Raw genomic sequence first — 22,781 nt, forward strand, 5'->3', positions numbered from 1 at the left:
TTCCATGCTTCAGATTCCAGTAGGGCTAATCATGTAAAAGCAGGTCTCTGACATGAGGGGTGGCTCAGGATATTCCTATTGCCCCCCATTCCTAGGACATCCCCCCTCATCCTCTGTCTGTCCCTGCAGCACTGCTGGTGAGTACACAGTCAGCTGGTTGCTCTCTGGGTGTGTTTCTCACTCCTGAACTTTTCCATGTGTGCAGGACCATGCTGTTCCCACAGGAATTGCTTACCAAAGGCTCCAGTCCGGTCCTGGTGCCAATCCCACAATAGCAGCATCCTCTTTATTGCTGATTCAAAGGGATGCTTTTTAAAAGTGGGCTAAAAGTGTCAGGTTTACACGTGGTGTGAGCTGGGTGAAGTTCCTCTGCTGCCAGGAAAACAGTTCAGTGTTACTCAGAACAACTCACTCGTCCCATACTTGCTTTTATCTGCCTTGCACTGAAGCAGTGCCCTAAGGACAAGCCCTGTTCACAGGACTGGGATGTGGATTTATCTCACTTCTGGGAGGCTTCCCCACTCCTAAGGCAGCCAGTGGATTACCCTTGATCCATATGGTGTTTATCAGCCATGACAGAAGGAGTGCTGCTAATCCTCTGAAGCCAAACTCTCCAAGGAAAATTCAGTGTGTGTTACCAAGAGAAGTTGAATGGACATACCCAGATGAATTTATCCCTTGCTGCAGTAATATGAGCTTGGTACTTGGATGTGGACTTTCCCAGATTCTAGGTACTTGGTCAGTAAGTCCAGGCTCACTCACACATTGAGGAAAATAAAAATAGAGGAAGCCCAGAGGAAAATGAAGGAGACCCATCACAGGTACAGAAGCATTGCCTGGGGCTGCTCCTCTTCTGTTTGCAGCACACTTCCAGGTCATTTTTAATCCCTTACCCCTGATCATTAGGAAATATCTCCATCTATGCAATAGAACTGAAAAAATGCTAAGTCTACTCATAAACTGTACTCAGCTGTGGAAAAGCAGAAATTATGTATAGATGTTATTTGCCACAATAATACCATATAAAAGTCAAAAACCGTAATGTGGAAGGGAAGATTAACTATTATTGGCCATGTTTCAGCAAATGGGATTATTTTGCATGTCAGTTATGAGTTAATTTGCAACATTAATCTCATCACAATCCTTGGCAGAAATACAAAATGTTTTTAATTGGTCCTGTGACTTTTTAAACGATCACCTGATGAAAAGCTTGTAAGTTTTACTATTGACTTAATGCTAAATATTATGGGGGGGGGAGGTCTTTACAGATTTCATCAGGAAATACAAATCATATGCTTTCATTGCCTTGCTGCTTCTGCTGTGTTGACTCGATAATGTTGGCACTCTGGAACCAGCTGTACAGTGGAAAAAAAAGTAGAAATCTTGCAGCAAAATGAGGAAATCTATGGCAGAGAGATAATAGCATTGGGTCTGATTCAGTGTAAGCACGAAATCACCCGCTGAGTCATTAAAAACAGAGATGAATGGGAGGCAATAAATGGATGGCTCGGAAGAATATGAATGATTAGGAAGTGCATGAAGTTGCTTGGTTTTTTTTTTCCCTTGAAGATTATATTTTGTCCTCTAAAGTGGCATATGGCTCCCGTGAAAGCTGATACCCACAGTGAATGTGTCTCAGTCAGTTTATAAATACTTCAAGAGATGCCAAGCAGCTCGGGGGACAGCGCAGAGCAGGAGTGGGCGCCCTGCCCACGGCACCTGGGCACGAGTCATTAGCCCAGGTCCACTGGGATGTGTACAGGAGGGGGATGTTGGGGCTGAGAAGCCTTCTGGGTGGGGGAAAACATCTGCTGCCTGGAGGAAAGGCTGGCTGCTTTCTTGGAAATGTTTCACCCTGTTTGCTGTTAACTCGCACTGACAGTGGCAGGAGTTGGAGGGGGGATGATGTGGTCACCTGGGTCCAGTGGCTCAGCCTGCTGCTACCAGGGAAATAAAAGCTTTGATGAAGAGCTGTAATCTCTTTCCTGACTTATGAAATACCAGAATATCAATATAAATTCATGAGGTATCAGAGGAGAGATCCCAGTGTTTAAGGGAGTCTTTCCTCCAGGGTGAAAGTTTGGGAGCTCACGACTCCTGCTTGCATATCAGGTAAGAACAGAGATGTGCTTTTTTTGTCTGCTGAAATCAGTGAGAGCAAAATCAATCCCCAGCCAAGAAACCTTCTTTACAAGTGCAGTCAAGTGTAACATCAGACATGAGTCTGATACAAGTTTGATAGGAGGAGGGTGCAGCTGCAGTCCTGGCTGCTGTGCAAGGAGGCGTTTGATTTACATGAGTATGAACCATTCCGCCCCTTAGAGCCTGATTCAGCGCCTAATAATCACTTCTGACTTTAACAGAGTGCTAAAGCAGGCTTATTTATTGCTTCCAATATTGCATCCAAAGATGAGAAGCAGATTTAGAGCTGTAAGAGTCATAAGAACACTGGAGAGGCAAAAAAAGTGGAAAAAATAGAGCCTTGCACCAAGGCATAATTTTTTTTTGTGCCAGCACATTACAAGTCTGTCTCTGCAGCAAAATTTCAACCCCTGCAGTCAGTTTTTACATTTACACTTTACACATTGAAGTTACCTGGCTGTACTTGGCCAGCTAAGGTAGGAGTTACCTGGAGGAGTCCAGCGTGGAGCTGCAAAGCAGTGCCCTCCTGCCCACCAGGCTCACCTGCCCTGCGCTGTCATCAAATCCCTGCTGGAATCTGGACCTTGAAATAGGAAATAGTCCATGCACTCTGCTCCCCAGACAGGGTAATTAAGATAAAATCATTTGCAAATGAAAGTTGGACCTCATTTGTTTAACCTACTTTGAGGACCAGATGTGTTGTAGCAGTACTGACGTGAATGTTTAGGATTTGGTAGCACACGTGGGATGTCCTCTGCCCTTCTGGGGTGGGAGCAGCACCTTCTGCTCAGTCCTGCCTCAGTGCCTGCAAGACCTGCTGGTGCAGAGAATCACATATGTTTAACAAAGTCAATAATATTTTACAGCAACACACAGATAAGTATTAAAGTCTTCACCAAAGGCTGCAATATTCCCAGGTTACAGCCATCTGAACACAGTTCATTTTATCAGGGAAAAAAAAATCCCTTTTTCCCTCTTCCATGCTGATGAGGCTGTCATCTCAGGGGGAACATCTTTGTGGGAACTTCTCGAACAGATATTGGCAAAATTATTGAGAAATACAAGATGCTTTCTAATAAAAGAGTTCTCGCCTAGCATTTGTTGCACATTTAAGACCAGTGTTCAAGGGAGAACCTTATTATTTTCATCATTTATAGTTCAGCCAAGGCATTTAAGGAAAAATACTCTTGGTTGCTGGCACGGTCAGGTGCTGCAATGCACAGGAACAGGGTGAAAGAAGGCAGTCTGCATCAGTAATCAGGTTAGAGTCAGCTGCCTCTGCCCTCCAGCCTGCTCTGAAATGGCATGTAGTCTAATTAGTTATAGAAAGGATTTTACTGAATAGTTGTAAACAGATCTGAGGGCTTGGAATAAAATCAATCTGACTGTGGAAACTTTTCAGGATAATTATAAACTGTTACTGGCAGAAAGAGAGACCAAAGGACTTCTAGCAGTGGGAAACTTGTAGCTGTGTGGGCTGTTCTCCGCCAGGAGAAGAAGGGGGGATGGAGGTGGTGGGGATGTCACCAGGTTTTTATCAGAGGAGGGATAAGGGGCTTCAGTCAGTGAGGACACTGCCTTTGAGGTGCTTTTCTTTTAAGGCTCTCGAATTTCTTTTCTGTAATGTTAGTGATGCCCTGACACCTGAAGTACCAACACATCCCAGGGTGGAAGGCACACGACCAGGTGAACTGCACAGTGAAATGATCATACTTGTTTACAAAAAAAGAAAAAAAAGAAAAAGAAAAAAAGAATATTTGAGGGGTTTGAGCATGGTTTTATATAAAGGCATGTAAAAATTCTCTTTGCACAGATCAGAATGGTCTTGGCCCAGACCTTCGCTGTCTCCCTACTGAAGTAAGTGCTGAAAATTGCATCTCCTGGACAGGCTGGTCCTCGCTGCCCTACAGAGCCACCCTGGCCAGCAGCCCCCCTCAATCCACCGCCGGACTCCGCATTCCCATTCATGGCAATGCCCCAGAACTCCACCAGAGAAAATGGCTTTTGTTTCGCCCAGCCCCTCGACTTCTCCTGCCCGTGCCCCGGCCCTGGCGAGGCGGGCAGGCCGCTGGCTGCAGCTGCTGCCAGGGATGGCCACAGCACGGCCCTGAGCAATGGCAGCGCCTCCTCGGGGACTGCCAGCCCCTCCGAATCCTGCTCCCAGCCCCTCTGCTCGCCCGCCCCGCCCGAGGAGGACACGCCGCTGCAAGAAGGGATTAAATACGTGTCTGCCGAAGGGGAGGAACTGGCCTGCGGCTGGGGGGGCTTCACCCCCGGCTGCTTGCAGCTCTGCAACACGTCCAAAGGGGTCTTGTTCTTCCTCTGCGTGGCCTCTTTCCTGCAGGGCATGACGGTGAACGGCTTCATCAACACCGTCATCACCTCCATCGAGCGCCGCTTCGACCTGCGCAGTTACCAGAGCGGGCTGATCGCCAGCTCCTACGACATCGCGGCCTGCATCTGCCTGACCTTCGTCAGCTACTTCGGCGGGAACGGCCACAAGCCCCGCTGGCTGGGCTGGGGGGTGCTGCTCATGGGCCTGGGCTCCCTGCTCTTCGCCCTGCCCCACTTCACCACGGGGCAGTACGAGGCACGCTCGGCTGCCCTGGTGGGCGTCTGTGGGGGCAACCAGAGCCTGCCCTGCTCCCAGGCTGCCTCCAGCCTCTCCGGCTACAGGTTTGTCTTCATGCTGGGGCAGTTCCTGCACGGGATGGGAGCCACGCCGCTCTACACGCTCGGTGTCACCTACTTAGATGAGAACGTCAAGACCAACTACTCCCCTGTGTACATTGGTGAGTGGGGCTGAAGGGACAGCGGCAGGGTGGTGGCACAGGGAGAGGTGATGGTACCTCTGCCTTGGCCAGCCCACACTGGGAGCGCCTCTCCCGACACTGCTCAGCCTTGTGTTCCCTTTGAGGGGAGAGGTGGAAATCAGGCAGCTGTGGATTTATTTATTTATTTATTTATTTATTTATCTATCTATCTATCTATCTATTTATTTATTTATTTATTAATAGCTGTTTTGATTATTTACCAGGAGGAAAAGCGTGAGCTCTGTGAGTTGGGTGTAGATGGGGAGTGCCTCCCGCTCCTGGCACGGCACCAGCCCATTAGCATCACTGGCAGACAGCCATGAGGCCATACCCCCATCCCTGCAAGGGGGCTTAGGATCACAGCATGATTTGGGTGCAAAAGGACCTTTAAAGGTCACCTAGTCCAATGAGGAGGGACACTTGCAGCTCAATCAGGTAGCTCAGAGACCCGTCCGATCCGACCTTGAATGTTTCAAGGGATGGAACATCCACCACCTGTTTGGGCAGCCTGTGCCAGTGTTTCATCACCATCATTTAACCTAAATCTTTAGATCATCATCCCTTCAGGCCTCAGCACAGCAGGGGTGGTCACTGGGCTGCTCAGCTGCTGCTGGTGCAAAGCACAGCCAAGAGAAGAGGCTCAGCTCGCTCCTCCGTGTCCCTAGTCACCCAGCAGCTGCCAAACGCTCACAGTCCTCCTGGTGAAAGTGCCCAAAGGGTGATCTTTTAGTAATTTGAAAATGTATCAGTCTGTCCAGGCTGTATCAGAAGGCTGTGTAGTGAGGGAAGGAGATCACAGGAGATGATCAGCAAGTTGATGGTTTAAACAGCAAACTGAAATAAGTGCCAGTGGTGCTGTGTTTGGTGTAGACAGTGGTGTTGTCAGTGGGGAGAGAATCCTGCTGCTCACTGCTGAGGCTCAGGATGTGGCAGTGGGATCAGCTGCATCACTGCTAAATATGGTTAATTTCTGAACCAGTTTTGCCTGCCCCATACTGTAAAACTTTCCAGGTTGGAAGCAAAAGCTTCCCTAGAACAGAAGCATGAGAGGAAAATTCATTGGAGGGATCTGGGTTTGTGTCTTGGTGGTTTAGGGGAAGGGTGTGAGGCAGCCAGAGGCTGAGCATCCTGCATCCAGGAGGGAATCGGGCTGGGGATCCCTGGCTGACGTGTTGCTGGTTGTCTGACACCACTTGTTTTCCCTTTCAGCTGTTTTCTACACTGCTGCAATCCTTGGGCCTGCAGCGGGTTATCTGGTAGGAGGAATGTTTCTAAATATTTATACTGAAATTGGCAGAGAGTAAGTCGTTAAAAAATAATCTTGTTCCTTTTCCTTTCTGCTCTGTGTTTCCTTTGGGGTAGAAAAAAATGATAACAATGATCTGGAGCAATGAGCTGGTGGCTGGGTGGAACTGTGCCTGGGGTGTTGGGTGGTGTGTCTGCAGGAGGGGGAGGCTGGGAGGGTGGTTTGCATTAGTGCTGCTGCTGGAGGGAAATTGCTGACAAACCTGTCAGCTTAAATCCCTCCTCACGCTGCACTGCCTGTGCTAATGAGGCTGTGAGCAGCAGGTGAATTTTTTGAATGAGTTCCCTGCTGAAGTAGTCCTCCCAGCAGTGCTGCTTGCCCTCCCAGTCATCCCACCAGGATGCTTTGTAATATTTGTAATTTTTTCTTGTTTCCTTACGCGCTCTTTGGTAGATCATAGAATCACAGAGTGCTTTGGGTTAGAAGGGACCTTAATGATCATCTAGTTCCAACCCCTCTGCCATAGGCAGGGACACCATTTACTAGACCAGATGAATGGATTAAAAAGGGGGAATGGCTTTCCAGGGGAAGAAATTGGTTATTTCCTCTGCTTTTCTTGCAAAGAATGTTTTTGGGGTGGAGCAAGGATCTTGGAAACCCTCAAAGCACGGCTGAAAAGGAGTGAGGTGAATGTGCAAACCTGAGGTTAAATGGGAATGAAATGCTGTGATTTCCTGGGCTTGTGTTGTGCTCCGGTGAGGCAGTGCTGTGCTGTGCAGGAAGGATGGAGGACGTGGCATCCATCAGATCACTCAGTTTCCTCCACTGTCACCCCCCATGCCCCCCTGTCCCCTGCCAGCCTCAGGCAGAGGCACACGGAGCTGCCCCGCTCCGTCTCCAACCTCTGCCTCTCTCCCTTGTGTCCCTTTACTTTGCTCCTTGCAGGATTGACATCGCCCCCGAGAACACGCTGTGGGTGGGGGCCTGGTGGATCGGTTTCCTGGGGGCTGGAGCCGCCTCCCTGCTCATCTCCATCCCCATCCTGGGCTACCCCCAGCGCCTCCCAGGTACGGAGCTGCTCCGCTCGGGGCTCGGGGCTCGGGGCTGCGCTGTGCTCCCGCTGGCCCCAGGGCTTCCATCCTCATGCACGTGTGGAGCAAAGGAAGAGCTTCCTGTGTTTTTGAGTTGTAATTCCTAAATGGATTTCACCCCTTTGGCTTTCCATCTGCCTGTGTTACTGCTCCTCCCTCGCAGCTGTTGGTGGAAGGAGGATGTCACGTTGCGTTTCTCCCCCTGCAAATGCACGGCTTCAGGAGCATCCCCATCCCGTGTCTGACAGGCTCCTCGTTCCCTTTGCCTCTCATTTTCAGGATCCCAGCGCTACATCGTTATGAGGGTGTCAGAGGCTCATCAGCTAAAGGATGGGAGCCACAAAAAAGCGTCGGATCCAGATTTTGGGAAAACAGTGAAAGATCTGCCTCGGTGAGAAAACCACCCCACACAGAGATTAGGGAGCCCTCTGCAGAGGGGAGAGGAATGAGCCCAAGCTGAGCTTCCCTTCAGCCCTGCCAGCCCAAAGGTTTTGCCCTTCCTCAATCAATGACACTTTCTTGCAGAGGAGGTGTCAAGGTGCCCGGTGCTGTCACGGTCGGGGAGCTCTTGGCAAAGAGGCTGAACAGAGCTGGTGCTGGGGAGCCCATGGGGGAGCAGGGCACAAGTGGCTGGTCCCATCTGGGTTTTCTGAAGCTCATGTCCACCTGCAGTGCTGTGCCACACACTGAGTTTCGCTGAGAGTGGGTTGATGCCAAGCTTTAGATGATGGGAGATGCCCAGGCATTGCCTCCCTCCCTGTCCCCAGCAGCATTATTTCTGCCTGCCTGCTTCTGCCTGGCCTCACCTGGCCCAATTGCATGTTTCCAACAGCTCCTGCTCTCCAGCCCCTCGGGGCTCTATTTCTTTCCTCTATTTTTACTTATCTTAGATCCCTGTGTTGTCATTTTTAATGAGAAACGAGATTAAACAGGCCCTGTGATTCTCACAGCTCATTCCAAAGCCAGGGAACAAGATACAGCACACTGTAACTTTCAGTTCCCTCACTCTTTTATTCTTGGCTTCCTTTTTTTTTTTTGCCTTCACATCTTCCAGCCACCTTTTATGTTTCACTACTTCTTATCTCTCCAGCAAGGCAGTGACACAGCAACTTGCTTAATCCTGAGCTGCTGCTCAGCTCTGTGGTGGGAACAAAGCAGGGGCAAAAATAAAATGTGATCTTTCAACCACAGATTTTTGTTATGGATTTTTAAAATATTTTATGATATTTTTTTTGTTGTGTTGGGTTGTAGTTCAATGGAGGGCAGGGGGAGAGGTGCTGCTTTATTTATTGCTTGGGGTTAGCTGGCATGGAGGCTCTGGATGTTGTGGAAATACCTGGATATCGATTCCTTTTTGAGCTTGAAGTCAATAAGGGCATCTTCCTTTTTTCTTTTTTTTTTATTATTTCTCCCAGGACCATTTTTAGGGAGGAGATTTTATCCATGTGTGGTGGCTGCTCCCTGCAAAGGCAAACGGTGTTGCTAAACCCCAATTGCTGCCAGCAATCACTTCTGAGCTTTAGCTGTGGTCTTTGTTGTGCTGGCAGGGGAGGATGGAAGCAGGTGCTCAGAACAGGAATTTTCAGCACCAGTCGAGCTGTGTTGTGTCAACACAACGACTCACACCCATCTGAAATTCTTGCAGGCTTCCTAGGAAGTTTACCAGGGGTTAAGACAGTTTTATGAAGAATATTACATTGAACAGATTTCAGTGCTGTTATTAAATGGCATTCTTGACTGGGTGCCATTTTCCGAGGTCATGGCTTGTTCTCCTCACGGAAATTGAATTCAAAACCTGCATTTAAATAGCGATAAGGCTGTGACTAAAACCAACACAAACGGGGCAGCAGAGAGGGATGAAATTCAGTGGTTGATGCTTTTCTTGTTTGTCTGGAACAAAGCTCCCACTGTTTCTGCTGTCTGGCAGCAGGAACAGAGACAATCCTCCTCCAGGAGCATCTTGCACACCTCGTTCCTGAATAACAAATACCCAAAGGTGGGAACTTGTATCAGACAATTCAGACCAATCCAGACCTCAGTGTGGTTTGAAAGCAGGAACCAAACAGACTCTTGTGGTTCCTGGTTTTGATTAATAAAAGGGAAGTGCCTTCAAGGCTTTCTGCTCTGGAAACTTGCATTAAAGAGGAGATCCCATCTGTGCAGGCAGCTCTTGAGGACACGTGTACCAGGCTGGAGGGTGAGGCCAAAGGACACTCACTGTTCCTTTTGTGCTAGCCAGGGATCGTGTGCCACACATTTTCTCACAGTATGGGCAGTAACAGTCTCACAAAGATAAACAGAAATGCTGATGAAATAAAATACTGTTCCGTGCCATCAGGTCCTTTCTCAGTGTGGTTAATGAATTGCTGCATTCACAGCGCTGCCTGAGAGCAGCAGGAGCTTACAGGAATGCAGCCCATACAGCCTAATCCTCTGCCCTGGAGACACTTCTGTCTTAACTCTTGGGTTGAAAAGGCCCGCTAAAATAGCATTTTCTTTTCTCTGCTTCCATATGATTGCTCTCTTGGAGTAACCCCTCCTGCCAGAGCAGAGGGACTCAAAGTGAGGGCGTGTAGAGCTGTACCAAGAGGAGGTTTTGTCCCTGCAAGCTGCAGCGTGGAGTTTGTGAGGCTCACTCCCTTGCCTGGCAAGCTGTGGTCAGTATTTCACTGACCACTCCTGGATTCGTTTCATTTCATGGTTTTTCTGCAGCTTCCCCACATTGCAAAGGGAGGTTGGTTTATGTTCCTGTGGGATGCATGTAGTACCCTCTGTTCCCTTGGTGCTGGTGACAGTGGGTGTTGTTTTGTGCTGGAAAAGCCCCCATTCCCATGCTGTAAAATTGTAGAAATATCCATTTATTAATGCCTCATTATCTTGTGTCTGTACTCTGGTACAGTCAGGGGTGTCCTGGGCATGCCAGTGTTTCTCAGAGGAGCAGGCTCTGATCGTGCAGGTGGTCCCAACCTACTCAGAGGACCATTATGTGAGAAAGAGTTCCTGTATGTGCCCATATCAGTAAAGCCTTGGAGGATCAGCTTTTTTAGGTGGTGGGATTCTTCTCTGTGTAGTGCTGGACCTGCTGAAATCCCTTTGGCTGCAAGAACTGAGCACTGCCAAGACTATTCAAGAGTTAGGTGATTTCTGGCTGTGTTTAAAGTCCTGCTGATGTAATAAAAAAGTTTGTTTTGTCTTTGGTAAGGTTTTGTGTGCCACAGCTCCTCACAACTACATCTTATGTCTTCAGACAGATTAAATTTAGTAAATCCTTATTCTTAGTGCTGAAAGGAGTTCTCTTGCATTTTCCTACTGGCAAGTCCAGGCTGTAACTTTTGGGCAGAGGGCACAAAGTCACACTAGTGCCAGGGAGCAACTCTTCTCCATAAAAAGGTGAAGGGACTGTCCATTTTCTGCCTCAGCCACAAGATCTACGAGTGTTTTCTCACTAAAATGTTAGGCTTTATGCTTCCAAATTAAGCACAGTCCAAAAGATCTGGAAAATAAAATAGTACATTAAACTAATCCCAAGAGTTAGGCCGTGTAAAGCCCTCTGCAATCAAAGTGTAGGAATGTGTGGTATTTCTGTCTTTCAGCTTCTTTGTTCTTTTGATGTAGTGAAATTCTCCATGTGAGTAAAGTTGCATAAAGCTGACTCTGAGCCTCAGCACATCTCTCCCTTGCTTGTACCAAGGCAGGTTTTCTCTGATCTCACATCTCCTCCAGAGCAGGAGGTGGTGACTGTGCTCTCCTGCTCAGTGACCACCCCATGGCATCACCCTTGCAGGATTTGTGCCCATCCCAGAAATGGAATCACCCGTGGCACTGGTCTGGGCTTGGCTGGGGGAAGTCGTGGGGCAGCATTTGAAGCTCGTTACAAAACATCCCCTGCAAAGCAATGTCAGTCCTCTTAGTCCAATATCCGAGATAGTGAGAGATAATTGAGACCATCCCTGTGCCCGAGGGCCTTTCTGCATCTCAGGGATGGAATTGTTGCTGGATCTGCATGTAAATGACACATGGCAATTTTTCAGTCATATCTGCAGCTCTCTCCTGAATCCCAGCGGGTCAAAATGAAATGGAGTTACTCAATTTATACGTTAAGCTTCAAGTAAAACTGGGCTTAGATTGTGGCAGAAAGATTGCTTTCTGTTTCTCAGGTGTCTTGGAGGTGTTTCCTCCATACAGAAAGGTTTGCTTGGTATTTCCCCTGAGTTACAAAACATCCATGGTTATCAGAGGTTGTTATTGTTCTGAGAGTGTGGGTGCACAAGTAATGTGTGTTTGTGAGGATGTAACACAAGTTGCTCTTGGTTGAGCCAGGAGTCCCAAGATATTTGCCAACAGGCACTAATAAAACCTTGAAATGATGGAGGTCAATGTCCTTTCTGTATTGCCTTGTTTAAAAAGAGGAAGTACTCAGCCTGACCCTAAATGTTGGAAAATGACTGCTGAAATCATCCGTGTAGAAGTCGTGGGTGCCCTTACTGTGAGTGATTCACACACATACATTGTTTGTGTCACTGACTGGAAAAGCTCTTCCAATCCCTGTTTAACTCCCTTTTGGTGTTTTTCCTGTCAGAGAGTTGCAGGATGATGGGATGCTGCCTTGTCTTACATGTGATCCTTCTGACTTAGAAGGCCTGAAATCAAAATGTGCCTGAAATCAGTGATTCAATTCCAATATATTGGTCCTTCCCAGGTCAGTGCTGCTACTTCTGAAGAACCCCACCTTCATCTTCCTCTGCTTAGCAGGAGCAACCGAGGCGACCCTGATTGCTGGGATGTCCACGTTTGGACCCAAATTCCTGGAGTCTCAGTTCAGTTTAAGTGCCTCTGAAGCTGCCACTTTTTTTGGTAAGGAAACCATGTTTTTGCAATGTTTTCCCATTTTGCCAATAAATAGAAGAGCACTTTTAGCTCGTTTAGAGTGGAGACAGATGCTTTGCAGTTTAATTTATGGACTGGTTATCCTCTTCAGCTGTTAGATTGCCTATCAGCACACCTACACCCAGTGCATTTCCAGAGCTGCATCTACTGACATCAGGAGAAAACATGTCACTTCTGTAGCCATCTGTTACCCTCTAGAGGAAGGCAAAATAATTGTAATTCCTGCTAGTGTATCCCCAGGAAACACTGGCTAAACGTTTCCTCTGAGGAGGGATGTCACAGCTACCAGGGATATTTTGTCAGCATCCCAAAACTGGGAGGATCCTCACCTAAGTGCCATAACATAGACCAAAGAATGGTGCCCAAAAACCATCAGCACTAATGATGTGCTCCTTAAAGAGTCAGTTTTAATATCTCTGGGTAGGAAAAGCTGCTGTACCAGGCTGATAGCCTGGGCTGTTACAGAGGACCACCCACTACAGCAACATCCACTGAACTCCCACCAAGAAGCCACACAGAAAACAAGGGGTCATTTATATGCAAAACACATTGCAATTAATGTACTCAAACCTGAAAACTCCTTGCTGACATTACTAAACTCACTTGTGGTTTTTTTCCTCTTGTTTTTCAGGTTATCTGGTCGTACCAGCCGGAGGGGGAGGCACATTCCTGGGAGGATTCCTCGTGAATAAATTTAAACTGCGCTGTTCAGGAATCATCAAGTTGTGTTTGCTTTGCACAGTGTCGAGTCTGCTGGCCATATTCATATTTTTTATCCACTGCCCTAACATGCCCATGGCAGGAGTAACCCAGATGTACGATGGAAGGTGACAACACCCACCCCGTCTGTCTGTCCTGAGGGGCTCGGGAGGATAGCTCAAGCACACAGTGCCAGTCATGTGTGGGTGTGTTGGGGGTGAAAGTTGGTGTCTGATCAGTCCTACAGGCAGATATCGAGGCTGAGACACAGAAAATAGATGTCCTAAGTTTTGAAGTGAGATGGATGGAAGAGACTCTGTAGTTAGTAAAAGAGGGAAGATCAGCAGCACCAGGATGGGAGATGGCTCGACTCTACAGCTGCCTTTGCAGCAGCCCCCATCTCCATCCAGTGGCATAAACTGGACCAAAAGTGGGAATGTCCTCTTTGAATGGAAGTGTCACCCTAAGAGCTGGTCACTTAAAGTCTCTTGGTGGCTGTGGGAGAGACAGCTCCAGGGCATGGTTACAATTTGGTGGGATGAAAGCCTTCCCAAGCCTGGCTTTATGCTCCTTGGGCATCCATCACAACTCCCACTGTCCCCTCCTCTCCCCATTTCCTCCTGTAAAGTGCTGCTCACTGACTGCTCCTGTGTTTCCCTCAGTGCTTTGCCAGGAGGGCACCTCAACCTGACAGCAGCCTGCAATGCCCAGTGTGGCTGCTTGCAGGAGACCTACAGCCCTGTCTGTGGCACTGACCACATCATGTACTACTCTCCCTGCCATGCTGGCTGCAAAAGGGTGGCTGAAAACCTCAGGAATGGCAAGAAGGTAGGTCTGAAAGCACTGTGGATGAACATCTCTGGAGTGATTTGGCTAGCTCTGCAAAAGGTTTGAGCTTTGCTGCAAATCAGTGTAAAATCAGCCGGGGCTGGGTGGGTGCTCCCAGGTACCATGTGAGGTGAAGGCAGAAGGTGCTCTGAGGTCACCCTGCTTTGCTTCTCTCGTTGTATCCAATCCTCTTTGCCTCATTCTGGGACAAACTGCTGAAATCCATGGAGAAATCACCCAGGAAGGCAGGGAGCTTGGTAAGCACCTGATTTCTGTCCTGGTGCTCATTTTGGGTTTTGAATGAACATGATGCATCTCCTCATCCTTCCAGCATGCTGCTCATGGAGTCAGGGAAAGGCTTAGGAAGGGTAGAGGTGATACTCAGCTGCCTGGCAGAGTTAATTTCCCTTCCTTGATTGACCTGTTTGGAAACAGAGGTGTGTCAAAAATGCAGCTTGATTTCCACCTCGTTCTAGGAGTCCAACCAGCTGCTTTCTGCCCTCCCTGAATTTCTTATTTTTAAAGCTTTGATGTCACCATGCTCTCCTCAGCAGAGCCCCCACCTCTCTTTCCTTCCCAGGTCTACCACGAGTGTAGCTGTGTGGACAAAGCCCTCCTGCCTGGCTCTGGCAAAGCAGAGGCAGGGAAATGCACCTCCTCCTGTGCAAAAAAGCCCTTGCTCCTTTGCTTCATGTTTGTGGTCATCCTCTTCACCTTCCTGAGCAGCATTCCTGCCCTGACTGCCACCCTGAGGTAAGCATGGGATGGCCTCATCCTCTGCCAGCACTGCAGGAAGCCTCAATATCCTCCTCTCTGCTTTATCCTGTTGGATCAGACATGGGAAAGGTGTGATGGGAACCACTGAGTTAGTGGCAGCCTGGAGACATCAGGACTAATTCCTGTCCCAGTCTTGCTGAGGAAGGAAATTCCAGCGTTAGAAGCTTTGTCCTGTGACAAGGGGTGCACACATTTACAACAGGGGTGGAGGGAATTCACTGGGGTGATCCTAAATCTCCAGAAGGAATGGAGGTCCCAGGCATGCTGTACCCAAGGACCTGGAGTTGTGAAGCAGGGGGTGCAGCATTTTTAAACAAACACCTTTTTTTCCCCAGGTGTGTCTCTGACAGACAAAGGTCCTTTGCACTCGGGATCCAGTGGATTGTGGTACGAACACTAGGTATGGAGCAGAGGGAATTTGCACTCCAGAATGGTCTGGTGGTTCTGGGAGGCGTGTGCCAAGCTGCCACCCAAGAATAAAACACACTGGGTTGGAAAAGAAGGGGATAGGACACACACTGCAGAAAAGGAAGATGCTTTCTTGTATTTGCTGTCATCCAGGACAACCAGTTCCCTTTGCAGGTTTGCAAACTGAATGGAGGGTTCTGTAAAACATCACAGATGACAGAGGTTCAATGTCCTGCCAGTGTGCCCTTATTTTAAGGTAAAAAGAGGAGTTAACAGAGTCAACAAATGCAGAGGTGTTGAAGCTCCTGTGAGCTTCTTTTGGCTCTTGTGCAACATGTAGGTCAGGATGGCCAAAAGACCTGCTGGACTCTCAGATCTTGAAATTCAGCACATTTTTTTGATACCTGGTGGCTCTGGATGCTGCAGGATGAGTTCTCTTAATCATGGTATCAGCAGAACCTGGTGCTTTTCTGCAAGGGCTGGTGTGTAGGTGCTGCCCAAACTGAAGGTGCCCTTTCTCTGCCCACAGGAGGCATCCCTGGCCCCATTGCCTTTGGATCCATGATTGATAAATCCTGCCTGCTCTGGCAGGACCAGTGTGGCGAGCAGGGCTCCTGCTACATTTACCAGAACTCAGCCATGAGCCGATACACCCTCGTCGCTGGACTGGTCTACAAGGTGATGCTGCTGCTTCACTCCACTCCCTGATAAAGCAATCAGGTCTTTAGGGGACAACATTTTGCTCTGGGAAAGAATTTTACAAAATTGCATTGCCCTGATCTGTCCCACCCCCAGATGAAATTAAATTTTCACACAAGAAATGTCTCAGGGAAGGCAAAAGCCCTGTTTGTTTCTCATCAGGTAATGGTGCTCCAGACACCATCATTCTGTTAAATTCCCATTATTTTCTAGGCTTACAGCTTCTGTTGCACCATATACCCTTCCAACAGCAACCAAAGTGATTTTTGCTAGAAATGGAGTAAAATATCTAAGTGCAGTTTATTAGTGAGAGTGAGGGATGGCATTGTGGGCAGGCTGTAAATAACCATTCCCCAGTCACTGCTAGAAAATAAGAGAGCTTAGAGCTGTGGGTTTTATTTATTAGCAGAAAACCAGCATTTTAACTGCTCCCAAATAAGCACTTGCCCTAGATAGTAGTGTTTAGCAGCTGCTGTGATAAAGAGGTTTTCAAAAGCCTTCCAGCAAAAGGCTGAGGCAGTGTTGGCTCATGCAGCACTGTGCTCCAGGTGTCTGTGTGGAGCTGAACTTTTCCAAATTCCCATTGCTATGGGGCTGGCTAAATTCAGATTTTTATCCCCTCTGTCTACTGCTCTGCTTCCCAGGCTGGCCAACATCTCCTCCTCCCCAAAGCTTGGTCAGCAGAGATGTGGGGTGGGCACCTGGATTTGGGGGAGAGCAGACAGTAATGGGGTGTCTCCATGGCTGCAGGTACTCGGGACAACCTTCTTTATAGTGGCCTGTTTCCTCTACAAGCCCCCACCCCCAGAGTCAGCCCCAGGCAGCTCAGATGCATCCGAAAATGGCACCAGTGACCTCCAGGAGCACAAGCCTTCACTGCCAGCTGAAGAGGATTTATAGTGCTGTCCACATGCAAGCGACTTCCTCAGCCTCAGAAATACCACGAGAAGACATTATGCAGTCTCCCAAGGGGTTTTTAAATCAACAGTAATATTTTAAATTTTTATTCTTTTTTTAGTTGGAGATAAATAATTTAATTAACCACTGGTGTGCTTTGCTATTTTCTTAATGGCAGAAGCACATTTAAAGTTGTGCGCCGGTGCCACGTGCAGTTATTTAATTTTATTTAAAGAAAGGGCTACTGTAGCTTTATTCTGTGTCTGTGACAAGCCAGGACCATGTTCTCCACTCGTGGAAGTAATCACTGGTAACTCCAATGGAGCATGTGGGGTTTAAAACACCAGAGGATCTGGGCCAACTGTATTGAATATCTCAATTGTAAAGCCAACTGTAGCAAAACTCCTGTTGGGACTTGCCAAGCCTGGGAGGAGCACTGCTGTCCTGCAGTCTGCACTGCAGAGGGGTCAGCTGGCCCTTGAACTGCTGCATGCAAAGCACACAGCCCTGGCAGTGTCCTCCTCCTTCCTGTGACACACAGGATCACTCTGTTCAGGAGCAGCTTCTCTCATTATGCAAGTTCCTATTGCTGGGAGAGGAGATTTGATTAGCAAATGCATCAGTACACTACGAGCAGCCATCCCCAGAGCTGCCTAGCACTGTACACTCACTGCCTCACTCATTGCAGGGTTTACACGGTGGTGACACTTCATTTTTTTTATTTGTGTTGTTTAAAAGTGATGCCTTTTGTAATGTACTGTGCAAAACTTGAACTTCTTGCTGTTCGCTGGGCGTGGGAGGATGTGAGATACAGATCTATGCAATGTTTCTCTTGGGTTGTTCTGTAAAGACAGTGGGTTTGGGTAAATGGAAAGGTTGGAGTGAATTTAGTTTGTCTCTAGAGCAGTAGCCTGAGGGATGGGTCTGTCTTGTGGAAGGGGGATGCTGGCTTGTAAATGCCATGCTTGCAAGGAGAGAGGACAGCGCTCCCAAAAGGACCTTTGAATGTGCTCTTGCAGTATTGATCAGGGGGGCAGAACTGGAATGGGGGCACAGGTGATTCTGGCTTCCCTCAGAGTGCAGAGCAGGCCAGGTTAGTGCTTGGTGTGTCAGAGTTTGCACAGCCACGTGCTGCAGGTGCATCCCCAGGGGAGGCTGTGGCCAGCCCCTGGCACCCTGCACTGCGGGCACAGGGCACGGGACCTGCATCCCTGAGCTGCAGAACTGGCACTGCCTTGGTGCCAGCTCCCACTCAGAATTACTTTGTAGATGTTTTTGTATATTTTGTGTATTTATGCTTTCACAAATGGGCACAGGATGGGCATTTGCTTCCTTCATTAGGAAAGGAGTGACTCTCAGAGTGTTCCCGTTGCAGATGGGCATGGTGCTGCTGGGAGTGTGGTGGATATTCAGGTCATGGAGCTTCTTCCATTCACAGATTCCCTTCCACCAAAGCCACGTGGTGACCTTCCTGTTTCCCATCCCCTGTCGAGTGCTGGGACAGACTGTGCATCCCCTGCCCCATCCCTGGAAGTGCTCAGTGCCAGGCTGGGTGGGGTTTGGAGCAAAACTGTCCAGTTGAAGATACCTCTGCCAACAGCAGGGGATTGAAACAAAATGATCTTTAATGTCCCTCCTAACCCAACCCATTCCATGATTCTGTTTCACTCTCTAGTAACTGCTGGAAAACCTAAAAGTGATAAGGGTGAGATGGATGGTGGCTTTTGGCTGCTTGTGGATGGGCAGCTGGTGCAGCTTTGATGGGGCACAGTGTGCAGGAGAGCCCTGTTTCTCTAGGGAGGCAGGATTAGACCCACTGATTCAGGATTTAACCCCAACACCTTCAGCTGGCTTTGGATCCACCTGCAAACACAAACCTGTGTCCAGGCCTTGCCCCTCCCAGCTTAGACACTTTGGGTACAAGCAGGGATCTTGGATGGGGAAATGCATGAATGTATTTTGGGAAAGTATTTTATGTATGATGTATTTATGAAAGTTAGAAGTTTATATATATATATATATGTATATGTGTATATACATATATATATATGCATATTGCAATACAATTTTAGTGTTTATAAAATGAGCTTTATCTGAGTGTGTCGTTTCCAGAGATAAATAAAAGCTCATGGGATTCTGGGCATTTATTATGTTGCTGTGGGACTGGTAACTCAAGGATTTTAGTAAGCAGCAACATAGCATTCCTGTTCCATAAACAGGCTGTTTAGGTGTACAGGTAACTTAAAATACTTGGAAGTACGTTTCCCAGTCTGATATGAAGTATTTTATTGCTATAAAAGCATAGAAATATAAGCACTCTTTCACAGGTCCTTGTGTGTGTGTTTTTCCTCGGTTGTCACCCTTTCCCAGCTGCAGTTCTTACCAGGGGTGTATCCATGGTGCCATTTGCTGCAAGGTCATCGTGGGATCTCCGAGGAAGAAGGTTGGAACTCAGGTTTGTGTTTAATTTGTGGCATTAATAAAGCCCCTCATGGCTACAGGAGCTTCAGGCATCAGGTGACATCGAGGCCCTGAGGGTTGGTGGCTCCTGCTGATTTACCCTCTCCTCCTGAGACAGAGGGTTGTTGCTTTGGAGGGCAAAAAGAGCTTTGTGGTTGCTGGGGAAGAAGAATCATTTCCCTTCTTCATTCACAGACCAACCCTGCTAAAGCCCTGGAGTGTCTGCCAGCCCTGCTCTGGGTAAGGAAGGGCAGGCAGGAGGAACTGGATGTTGTTTATTGTGGGCAACATCCCAGGCAGTCCATGAACTGCTTCTCTCTGCCGAGGAGTTTGTTTGGAAGCTTCCTGGAGGTTTTAAAATGCCAGTAAATAAAAGCTTTGAGCGACACACAGATGGTTCTGCAGAGCTTCCCACCCTCCTCCTGCTGCCGCGGTCTCTCCTGTGCCTGGGTGTGCAGAAGAGCCTGGATTCCTCCCTGTCCCAGCAGCTGCAGCCCTTGGCTTCCCCTGCCCCATCCCTGCAGCCCTCTGCCTTGGTGCCAGAGACAGGACTGGCAGCAAACACCGACAATTCACTTTTTATACTCGGCTTCATGTCATGCAGGACGGGAAACACCCGCCAACCAAAGAGAACGTGACTGGCGTGATGTGATGTGAAGAGGAAGAACCCCCTCTTTTCCTAAGGGTCAGGGATGTGTGGGTCAGGGTTTTGTGCAGGCCCAGCTGGGACTGGGAAGGTGCCACTCGACTGGGGAAGGTGCCACTCGACTGGGAAGGTGCCACTAGATGGCAATGGAGCACGGTGCCATGGCCAGCACCTCCGTGTGCTGCTGGCAGCAGCCTCCTGCTGCTTTAGGGAAAGGAGAGAAATCAAATCACTGCACTGGATTGCACCTTTGCAACAGCAAAACCATAAATAACGTTTTATGACATCCAAATAAGGTCCAAAGTTAAAATTTTGGTGTCTAGCGATACATTATTCTGGGGAAAATACACAATTTGTAAGCAGAAAGCTGTGCAACAGGTAAGTGCTCAAACAGAGCAGCTTTATGATTTCTACAAAAGCTGGTAAATTGTTATTTGAAGTGTTCCCTTCCCAAGCAGGGATGGAGGGCTCTGATCTGTCATTCAAAGGGCAGTTTTTATATTTTGACTTTCTTCAGATGTTATAATTTGGGCTGCTATTAGCCTGATCCTTTTGCCTCACTCTGGGACAAGCCTGCCTGTATTCTCCTGGAGTTTAAAGGATGTTTGGTTTGGAGCACAGGAATAATCCCAGGTGCTCTGGCCCAGGTGCAACTCCATGCTGAGCCCATTGGTCTCTAGGCCAGTCTCATAATTAATAATATATCTAACTTGCTTTAAAATCAAACAGAAGAAGAGGAGTGGTAGGTTAAGGGAGATGTGTGTGTTTTCCCAGCCAGGGCAGCCTAAACTCAGCAAATGTGAGGGTGCCAGCAGGTGTGAGGGGTGGCTGTGGCTCTGTAGTGGGAGCAGAGCTGGGTTTCCATCACAGTTGCAGGGGATTTGAAGAAGCATAATGTGCTGACGTTTTCTGTGGCCAGATAACTTTCTCCAGATCAGAATGAATGCCAGAATTTTCTTGTCCTCCCTCAAGTTTTCATATTGACCTGCAAGCAGCAATTTTAGAAGAGGAAAATGAGACCATTCTGCTCCTTCTAATGAGGTGCTCTCTGTCTTCTCCAGCCAGGGACTTGCCATCCAATTTCTAGGAGATGCACAGAAGAACAAATCTCACATTAAATTTGAATTTTCTGTGGTGTTACATCTCGCCTGCTTCATTATCAAGTAACACTCTGTCAGTAAAGAGAGTCCTGAGAAACCTCCTGTAAGTGTGTGGAAAAGGGATGAACCCACCACAAATTCTCTTACAAAACCTCTCTTTCTAGTAAGGGGGAAGCAGAGCTGCTGTAAAATGAATATTGCAGTAGTTCAGTGAAACACTGATGCACAAGTAACTATAGAAACTGTAGCTCCAGACATGAGTGTTCAACATACTAATGTGCCCTGCTTCAAACTAATGTGCAAAATGTGATCTCTTACTATTCTGGCTTTCTGATTTAAAAATACAAAATCTGTTCCAAGTGGAGCAATGCTCTGAAAGTTGATGAAATTGCAGAAGCCTTGCACCTCAGCAGGGGGAAGAATTGAAAATCCTGAGCTACTCCAGCCTCTGTGGCATTGCAGATAAAATCTGCTCTGTAGTTCATAGAATCATGGAACCATCAAATGGTTTGGGTTTGAAGGGACCTCAAGGCTCATCTCATTTCACTGCCCTGCCATGGGCAGGGACACCTTCCACTGTCCCAGGCTGCTCCAAGCCCCATCCAGCCTGGCCTTGGACACTTCCAGGAATGGGACAGCCACAGCTTCTCTGGGCACCCTGTGCCAATTCCAACTGTGCACTTACCACCTAAACAGTAGCAATAAAAGGATTTTTAATAGAAAAAGTAAAGTACTTGTTGTCTCTGGATGCCTTCATTTCTAAGGATGGATTGGCAGAGGACTCGTCTTGGGAGATGCAGACACTAAGTTTTGTTTTTCTCTGTGATGAAGAAAAAAATCAGTAAGGTTGAGCTTGCTGCACCAAAAAAATGATAGATTTTTGGTTTTTTTAACATCAAGGATTGTCCATCTAACTTTCCAGGATGTCCCGTGCTTCTCCTGAGAGAGCCCAAGCTGCTGGAGAAAGTCAGGGGCCTTCTGAAGTGTGGTTCATCCTTCTTTAACGATATCTTAAAACCTTATTTTCACCTTTTTTTTTTTTTTTTTTTAATTTTCTTTTTTAGATGTGGTAACTCCCAATTCCCCACCAGCAATCTGGGAAGATCATTTGTGCAATCCTTTTAACACTTCATTTGGATCTGCTCTAAGAATATTCCCTCATTAAGACACTGCAGTGCCTTTCATTTTCTCTGTGCTGGGAGCTGGGCCCTCAGCAGTGTGTTACCTGCATCTGCATAAATCAGATAACTGGGAGGAAAAGTGATGAAGACCCAGTTTATCGGTGTTTTTCAGGGATCTCACACGTTGTGGGTCTGTGGAACTGTGAGTGTTCCTGGCACCTTATCTGCTTCTCGTCTTGCTCTAAATCTTATCTTGGAGATAAGGCTCCTCTCATTCTTCCACAGCTCGGTTATTTTGCTATCCTGGAGATCCCAGCAGCTCCACGTGGGGTGGCTCCTGGGAGCTCCCAGTTGGGTTTGACATTCCTTGTGCATCCTGCGACCGCTGGAGAACATCTGCTCCTCCCTGAGCTCCGCTGGCTCTCCAGCTGCATGGGCTGTGCTGCTCGGGGACCTGCTCAACCTCTGCCTTCGGCCCCAGGCATTTAAAAGCTGAAGGAAGAGCAGGAAATCTTCCCATTCTGCTCTCCTGCCGGTCCCCAGGGTGGGCACAGGGGCTGTGGGCACAGGGGCAGTGGGTACAGGGGATGTGGGTACAGGGGCAGTGGGTACAAGAGGAGTGGGTACAGGGGCTGTGGGTACAGGGGCAGTGGGTACAGGAGCTGTGGGTACAGGGGCTGTGGGTACAGGGGATGTGGGTACAGGGGCTGTGGGTACAGGGACAGTGGGTACAGGGGCTGTGGGTACAGGGACAGTGGGTACAGGGGATGTGGGTACAGGGGCTGTGGGTACAGGGGCAGTGAGCACAGGGACAGTGGGTACAGGGGATGTGGGTACAGGGACAGTGGGTACAGGGGCTGTGGGTACAGGGGCAGTGGGTACAGGAGCTGTGGGTACAGGGGCAGTGGGTACAGGGACAGTGGGTACAGGGACAGTGGGTACAAGAGGAGTGGGTACAGGGGATGTG

The 22,781-nt window shown here is 48.2% G+C and overlaps 1 protein-coding gene and 1 long non-coding RNA gene across 3 annotated transcripts; one reads left to right on the plus strand and one right to left on the minus strand.

Annotated features, from left to right (window-relative positions):
* Window positions 1-2,629: 2,629 nt before the first annotated feature.
* LOC111938074 (uncharacterized) lies at window positions 2,630-2,956 on the minus strand. Its single transcript, XR_002868873.2, has 2 exons — window positions 2,825-2,956; window positions 2,630-2,725 (listed from the first exon to the last, which is right to left on the minus strand). It is a non-coding gene; the product is annotated as an uncharacterized LOC111938074 (long non-coding RNA).
* Window positions 2,957-3,595: 639 nt separating this feature from the next.
* Window positions 3,596-18,813, plus strand: SLCO4A1 (solute carrier organic anion transporter family member 4A1). Of its 2 annotated transcripts, XM_023939640.2 has the most exons (13): window positions 3,596-3,828; window positions 3,956-3,999; window positions 4,487-4,934; window positions 6,165-6,255; window positions 7,147-7,268; window positions 7,572-7,683; window positions 11,992-12,146; window positions 12,811-13,006; window positions 13,541-13,706; window positions 14,287-14,459; window positions 14,819-14,883; window positions 15,421-15,569; window positions 16,341-18,813. In XM_023939640.2, the coding sequence occupies exons 1-13, from the start codon at window positions 3,648-3,650 to the stop codon at window positions 16,488-16,490; spliced, it is 2,052 nt and encodes a 683-aa protein (XP_023795408.2). In that variant the 5' UTR covers window positions 3,596-3,647; the 3' UTR covers window positions 16,491-18,813. The 2 variants fall into 2 exon arrangements, with proteins under 2 accessions (XP_023795408.2, XP_023795407.2); XM_023939639.2 differs by lacking the exons at window positions 3,596-3,828; window positions 3,956-3,999 and having other exon boundaries at window positions 4,027-4,934.
* The last annotated feature ends 3,968 nt before the right edge of the window (window positions 18,814-22,781 follow it).

This window comes from Cyanistes caeruleus, chromosome 16 (assembly GCF_971803275.1).
Source record: "Cyanistes caeruleus chromosome 16, bCyaCae1.hap1.1, whole genome shotgun sequence".
NCBI classification, from domain to species: domain Eukaryota; kingdom Metazoa; phylum Chordata; class Aves; order Passeriformes; family Paridae; genus Cyanistes; species Cyanistes caeruleus.